We start from the raw sequence: 8,401 nt of genomic DNA, 5'->3' as shown, positions 1-8,401 counted from the left end.
TCATTAGTCGTTGGTCGTAATAAATTTAACCAATCATGTTCGCTTATTCTTCTCTAAGATCAACTGTGATTGGCTAGATTTCTTACGACCAATGACTATCGATTCATTGTAGACGAGGCATAAACGGAAGGTGCGATCCACTTGACGCTACAAATGCTTTGAAGCATTTGAATGACCAATCGGAACAAAGAATTTTACGAATTGGCCAATCATAGAATGTTTTGAAGCGTTTGTAGCATCAAGTGGATCACACCCGTAGGGTGCGTTCGGGGAGACGCTATTAGCGCTATCAGCATCAGTTTATCCTTGTTCTACTTTTAATGAGTAATAAAAATGGACTGATGCTGGTAGCGCTAATAGCGTCTCCCCGAACGCACCCGTAGTCAGTGATTAGGAGCATTAGGAGCATGCGGGGCATGGCAACTGGCAACGCGAAAACTCACTAAAAAAATGATAATAAACAACGAGAATGAATAGCTTAGGATTAAATTTAATTTTAAAAATGGGTTGTATTTGTACTAAGGAGATCATTACGGTAAACTTGAGAAAATATAAAGTCTGCGAACAACTTGGAGACGGGCAAGTTTACTAAATAACTTTATACATTAAAAATACTTATTAATTATACAATTTATGGTAATTATTCAGTTTACTCACATCAGTGAATACTACCATGAAACTATGCTTATTTGGCGTGTTTTTGCATGAAACGAATAAATCTGGCAGAAAAAAAGTGTTTTGCCCCGCGAAGCGAAATATTAATCGTTAAAGTTAGCGAATATTTAGGTTAGGAAATCTGTCAATGCGTGGACGTGAGGCTTGGTCTACAATGCATGGAGTAAGCAAGGAGTAAGAAATAAGAGTAAGGTAATTTCCTTCTGCGCTATGATTGACCGAGCGTTAAGAAAAGCAGGAGTAGGAGTAAGACGAAATGAAAATAATTTATTTCGCTTACGCCCTTATGCCAGCATTCTTACACTGGATTAACCCTTTTACGCCTAGTCCTACTTCTTACTCCATGCTTACTCCAGCTATTGTAGACCAGACCTGACACGCACACAATTGGAACGTGCAAGGGGGCTTTCTGTTCTCCTCCCGCATCCATCTTGCCTGGGCAGAAGTGCATAAAAGTGCATACTTTGTTGAGAAATAAATATGTCAATTAAGTCATAATTTGTCATCAACAAAACCTTGCCACCCCCCCTCCCCGTCCCATGTATGTGTGCGTGCGGCTGTGCATGCATGTGTGTGTGCAATATTGCTTTTCAATTCTGTGACTTCTGTGGTTATTTATATCTCAAGTTAGCTTAAATTAATAAATTTAATGCACTAAATGGAAACTGTTGATTCTGCCCAACTCTCATCAAAAGCAGAGTTAAAATCATCTTGAGTCACTAACACATAAATAGAATTGTATTAAATTGTATTAAATTAAATACAAGTTGAATGGAAAGTATTCAGTATACGTATAATACATATAATAATTAATACATATAATAATATTTATACAATTATTTAAATTTATTGAATAAAAAAATGGTATTTTTGTACAAATAAAAAAGTATCATTTGTAGATAGTATAATGCCCAAAATTAGAATATTAAAATGCTTTTTTTAAGATGTCAAATTTGAAAATACATCTAAAGAATGTTTTTAAGATATAATCTTAAATTTCCCAATATTGTTTAGCAAGCAAGTTGCATAAACATTTTTACAATGTTATTATAACAATATTTGCTAATATAGTACAGTTTTTAAGTATTTAATTTTTGATGTTGCATGCAATATCACCATAAATATACTTACTCTGGCATAGATTTAGAGGTTTCAGTAATTGAAATAACATATGCAATGTTGTAAATAATATTGCATTTACATTTTTTAACTTTTACACTGTTGTAAAATAGAGGTCAGATAACACGTAGATAAGTTACATTATATAAATATAGCTATAATGTTAATTATAGAAAACTGTAGAAGGCAGTTATGGACTAGATGTCGGAATATGGAAGTCATGATATTCTGTATACTTTGCGTTGAATTTTGGAGATAATTAATTTTTTACATATTGTTTAGACGTCATAATGCGGTCATGAATGTTTATTATGTTGTTATATAAGCTGTATTTTAGAATTGCCGCTAGCTGAAAGTTTAATAGATGTATATTCTTATTTTATTTTGGGAAATATGTTGGGTATTGACTTAAGGGCTTTAATGTGGCTTTCAAATGACATAATTGTTATAATTGAATTTAATATTTGATATAATGTGCACATGCATTTAACATGTAAAATTATATTGTCCGTGTTGAGGATTATGGACCTCTTGTGAGTGTTGCAAGTTAGAGTTATAGTTATAATCTAAAATGTAATTTTGTTATACTTTTATTTTATTTATTAGTTAATATATTATTTGTTTAACATTCAATAATACTTTTCTAATACCTTTACAATATTAGGGTAAAGTTGCATTGTTAATTTTGATACTTTTTCTGTGATGCTACAAAATACTCATACTTTGTCATACTGATGTGCAAAATCTGCCAAAGAGCATATTACTGTGAAGTTGGCACCTTAACTTTCTGCACTGCAAGATTTTTATCAGTTCCACCTTGCACCTTAAATATTATAGTGTTCCTGATGAGTTCAGAAATAGTTCCATTGATTTAGTTTAAAGAAATAAAATTTGAAAATATGAGGTGCTAACTTTTCATGGCACCTTATTAATAAAAATCGAAAATTTTAACAAAAGTTCTACTTGTACTCAAAATAGTTCTACAGTTCTTGATAGGTTTTACCAATAGTTCTGTATATTAAATATGTTTAAACAATATTTTTTATTTGGTTACTGGCACGGTACAACAAGAGTAAAGCATACGTTATGGCAAGTTCTAGCCATCCTTATGACTTTTTTGATAGTTCTATAATAGTTCCAATACTTTTTGTAGGTTTAAAAATACGTAGAAAACGGAACTGTTAGCGAAACTGAGAAAAACAGAGTTGACTCTGTTTCTTGACACCAACAAAGTCAGCGCTTGTACATACACAATGGACGATTTAATTTTAATTTAATCTGTTTTCTTTTGACTGTTTTCAGCTTGAAAATAAGCTTAAATATCTTACAGTTTGACATACAGTTTTGTATCTTGGTTTGGAACATATGATGTAATTTCTTGACTCCATTGTACTTGTGGATAGCACTGGAGAGGACTCAAAATGTGAACGTCTTATAAGTTAGCAGAACAAAATGAACAGATTCAATTTTAAATATTTTTATTTGTTGCTTATTTGTTGCTAAAAAGTTGCTAAAGAAAAAGAATATGTTGTTTTGTTAGTTTTTTTAAAAAACAATATTCTGCTAAAGGAAGATTAAGTTAGCGGAACAATATATAAATAATAAAATAATATGGAAATTTGTTGCTAATTTGTTGCTCATAAAATATTTAATTGCGAAATGAATACAGTAACAAACAGATATAGTGCGAAACGGACACAGTCGCAAACCCATGTGGCGCAGATAATGCTTTACACACATACACACACGGGCGGTGCAAGGGGGGCTTCGTCCCCCCTTCCGTACCCACCCCGTTGGTAGGAGTGTCCTGAAAAGTCGCAATCCATGTGGTAAGTCCGTTTGTTACTGTGTCCATTTGGTCTGTGCGCTTTTGGTTTGTGTCCGTTTCGCACTGTATTCGATTGTCACCACGGTGTGTTCGTTTCGCACTATGTTACTGTGTCCGTTTCACACTGTGTCTGTTTGTTACTGTGCCCGTTTTACTCAAACTGCTGTGTCCGTTTATTACTGTGCGCATCTGGAACGCTTTTAATGCGTTATTTTCGAGAGATGGTTTCAACCTCTAAACGTCGAGATACGCGGTTAAAAAAATATTGGTAATATTTTTTTATGTTCTACAACATATCCAAAGCTTATCAAAATCAGTGACGGACAGTTCCCTTGTGAGATTGTGAGAGGACGGACACTTCTCGTTCGGTCTTGAAGTCGTTCGCATCTATTGTGAAATCTGCTTATGTACTCTCGCGATCAATAATTGTTATACCAATGAGTGATTAAAGTAATTAAGTTGCATAGAATTCTAGCCCATTATTTATCTCATACAATTTCCACATATAAAAATTTTTTACTTTGATAAATTTTTCAATATTGAAATAGTATTCCGCGGCTTTTGCCATTTTAAAAAGAAAGGAATATAATAACTTAAAGTTAAGAAATAAACGAATTTACAGTTGTCAAATTCTCATATTTTTATTGTAATTACAATTTCAATGTTTTGAGGGGAAAATGGTGTTTGGTAAAATTTAATTTTTTACAAAGAAAAATTAATCACAACAACCGCTGTATGATAATAACTCGTAATTTATTTTGGTGGATTCGTGACGTGTTGAATAAATCTGAATTGAACGGGGAACAGTATTTGCTGTTTCCTGTAGGAATTGATCACGTGAGAAGTAGTCAAGGTCCGTATTCTTTTCCAAAACATAGTTCAGAGCGTCCGAGAAAACTATCTGCAATGTCTGAAGGCTGAAAGGACAGGAATGCCCGAAGATGTGTTTCTCTCACTAGTCCGAAGGCTGAATCGGCAGAAATTTCTGAAGACGTGTTTCTTTGAGTAGCATCCGTTTGGCCACGTCAATATTGGCTACGGTCCCGATTGGCCACATCAATATTGACCACGTCAATATTGACCACGTCAATATTGGCCACGTCATTATTGACCACGATCCCGATTGACTACGGGGTGGATTGGCAACGTCATTATTGGCCACGCGTCATTATTGACCACGTCAATATTGGCCACGTCAATATTGGCCACGTCAATATTGGCCACGCGTCATTATTGTCCACGTCATTATTGCCCACGCGTGATTATAGCCCACGTCATTATTGGCCACGCGTGATATTACCCACTTTAATATTGACCACGCGTGATATTGCCCACGTCAATATTGGCCACGTCAATATTGACCACGCGTCAATATTGACCACGTCATTATTGCCCACGCGTCATTATTGCCCACGTCACTATTGACCACGCGTCATTATTGCCCACGTCAATATTAATCAATTTTTTTGCTTAGCGTGGAAAGTTGCAAACCTATGTGATGCAGAGAAATGTTTTGCACACACCCCCCCCCACACACACACACACACACACACGGGGAGGGGTGCAAGAAGGGCCTTCGGCCTCCCCTTCCACACCCACCTTGTCCTAGTCGCAAACCCATATACAGTAATGACGTGGGCAATAATAACGCGTGGGCAATAATGACGTGGGCAATAATGACGTGGTCAATATTGACGTGGCCATTATTGACGTGGGCAATATCACTCGTGGCCAATAATGACGTGGCCAATAATGACGCGTGGGCAATAATGACGCGTGGCCAATATTGACGTGGGCAATATCACGCGTGGCCAATATTGACGTGGTCAATAATGACGCGTGGCCAATAATGACGTGGCCAATCCACCCCGTGGTCAATAATGACGTGGCCAATATTGACGTGGCCAATTGGGACGCTTCCGTTCCTTTTACTAGCCCGAAGGCTGAATTGGCAGGAATGCCTGAAAGCGTGTTTCATTCATAAGTCTGAAGGGTTAAGTTCCACGAGCAGCAAGGCTCTGACCGTACACAAGATCGAAAACGCGGAAGAGTAGCGTAACTTTGCGGAGAACTTTTAATAATCGCGTACACGTGTCTTTTTGATCTTGCGTCCGAATTTCTATGGTAACACTACAGAAAGACTGCAGACCATGATTGTCGAATTTTTTTTGACGACCGTAATCCCCACTAGCGACGGTTATTTTTACTTTTTTTATTGATGGATTACTAAGATGTGTCCCGCGAATTAGCGTCGCGGACTTAGGATGTGGCGTAATGATTAAGACAGTCGTAGTAGACGTAGACAACGCACAAGCTTTGTTTACATCTACGACTATGACTGTCTTAATCATTACGCCATGTTTTGTGCTTCGGCCCTTAGTCTCGCCATAAGACAATACGGCGGGAGGAAAACCAGACGCCGCCGAGTCAGGCAGTCGAGAGCCGTGACGCATGTTTTTGTTTGACAGGGGATTGACAGCTGGCTTTTGTTAAGTGACTAGGAGGGTAACACCCCGAGCAGAGTAGAGACAATCCCCAGAGTCGGTAATCTCGAGTCTGGTTTGTGGTTCTAAGCGCATGTTTGCGTATAGATGCGATAGACTCTATCCCAAGGTACTTTATTTTTCCATCACAACCGTTGATAAGTCCGTGACAGCGAATTTATAAACAAGTTCTGAAATGTTAAGAATTGAATATGAGATAAATGAATAACATAATGAATTTGGGGAGCGTGCCATTTGCTTACGTCAATATTGGCCGCGGTCCCGATTGCTTACGTCAATAATGGCTATGCGTAATATTGCCGACGTCAATAATGGCCACGTTAATATTGGTCACGCGACAATATTGGCTACGTCAATTTGGCCACGCGTCAATATTGGCCACGCGTCAATATTGGCTATACGTTGATATTGTCCACGTCAATAACGGACACGCATTTCTGCGCAGGGCACCCCTACCGACGGTGTGGGTGCGGAGGGGGGGCAAGGCCTTTCTTGCACCTCCCTCCCGTGTGTGTGATCACGCAAAACGAAATCCTTATTGGCCAATATTGACGCGTGGCCAATATTGACGTGGTCAATATTGACGTGGCCAATGTTGACGTGACCATTATTGACATGGCCAATCCGTCCCATGGTCAATCTGGATCATGATTAATATTGATGTGGTTAATATTGATGTGGGCAAACGGGTGTCACTCATGAATTTGTATGGATTTACATTTTTTTGTCAGTAAATAACAAATACATGAATAAATTATAATTGTAGTCAGATCTATAAATTAATTTAAAAGAGATGTCACATATATTATTTAATTTGCGTCAAGCACAGAGACCAGAGAAAGACTAATATATATTTAGCCCTAGGAACGATAAGAAGTAAACATTAAGCGGCATTGATTACTTCGTTGTAAACAGTACTTAAATTTTTTGTTGTAAATGGTATAAAATTAAGATAAAAATGCCGAATAAGGGCAGCCCCGATGACCTTGACCTTGACATATGTTATGAAGGTCACTCAGGGGGGTAACCTTCATAACATATGTCAAGGTCAAAATCATCGGGCTCCCCTGATTGAAATATTTACCGAATAATTACATGTAATTGATAAAAACTTCTTGTATTCATAACTTTTTAATAGACAATGAGTGACAGCTAAAATTGTTTGAAGGTCACTCAGGAGGGTGACCTTGACAACATATGTCAAGATCAAGGTTATTGGGACTGGGTTACCTAATCGGCATTTTTACCCAAATTTACATATGAAATTGAAGAAAATGTTTCTATTGCTTTTTAAAATATTATGATTATTAAAAAAACTGACAAACTAATAACATATTAGTATAATAGTAATGCAAACCTAAGTCTTCAGTCCAATATGTAAATTTTTTTTGGCCGTTTGTTACAAAACGAACACTATAATAAATCTGGTTGACAGGGCAGTTTTATTATCCGACAAAGAATTTTATAATACGAACAACTTTGGTGAAGAATATTTTAAAAAATAATTATTTTTCTGACGACGTAATTAAGTTTATTAACAGACGTATTAGAGAATTTAAAAAATGTACTTAAGGATGAAATTAATAATATGATAACTGAAAACGTGGATTTTTACGTTAGAAAATGCATATTTTAATCGTACATTAAAGGCATTAATGATAGTATCAGTCATTTTTTAAACAAATTTGGCTTAACACATTATTAACCGTTCCAAAAAAGCTTGATATGGTTATTAAAAAAAAAGGTAAAGATAAAACGGATTGTTTAAAGAGAGAACGGATGTGGTACATAACATAAAATATCCCACATACTACTGTGTCCAAAAAGTAAGGTGACATAGCATTTATTTTGAAAAATCTTTATTTATGCTTTCAAATCAATTTTATCGCCTTCAAAGTAATCCCCCCCCCCCGATACAATGCACTTATACCAACGCATTTTCCAATCTTCAAAACAGTTGTTAAAGTCGATTTCCGGGATGGCCCTCAGCTCTCTCTTTGATGCGGCTTGTATCTCCTCTATTGACTCAAAACGGTGTTCCCGGAGTGGCTTTTTGAGTTTGCTGAATAGCTAGAAGTCGCACGGTGAATACGGTGGTTGTGGAACGATATGGGTCGAATTTTTGGCGAAATGGTCACGAAGAATCAATCGAGATTTGACGCGTTTGAGGCCCAAAACATTTTTTTTAATGGTATTGACTGATCATTTTAAAATGCCAACATCATCAACAAGATCTCTAATTGTTAGTCGATGGTTTGCAAGCACCAAATCTTTG

The 8,401-nt window shown here is 36.6% G+C and overlaps 1 protein-coding gene across 8 annotated transcripts in view; it reads left to right on the top strand.

Moving 5' to 3' along the window:
- Window positions 1–366: 366 nt before the first annotated feature.
- LOC105838696 (serine/threonine-protein kinase 16) overlaps window positions 367–8,401 on the top strand; it is an 81,333-nt gene continuing 73,298 nt past the window's right edge. For 6 of the 8 annotated variants that reach the window (XR_004963908.1, XR_004963909.1, XM_036289002.1 and 3 more), the window contains exon 1: window positions 368–579. Coding sequence is in view for 6 of the 8 variants with exons in the window: in XM_036289002.1 (XP_036144895.1) it covers window positions 470–579 (110 nt within the window). In the remaining 2 variants the exon portion in view is untranslated. Of the gene's footprint in view, window positions 580–8,401 lie in introns of all 8 variants that reach the window. The other 2 variants (XM_036289004.1, XM_036289005.1) reach the window with 1 other exon arrangement.

This window comes from Monomorium pharaonis, chromosome 6 (genome assembly GCF_013373865.1).
Source record: "Monomorium pharaonis isolate MP-MQ-018 chromosome 6, ASM1337386v2, whole genome shotgun sequence".
NCBI classification, from domain to species: domain Eukaryota; kingdom Metazoa; phylum Arthropoda; class Insecta; order Hymenoptera; family Formicidae; genus Monomorium; species Monomorium pharaonis.
Note: the sequence above shows the minus strand (reverse complement) of the source record. Positions and strands in the feature narration are given on the sequence as shown.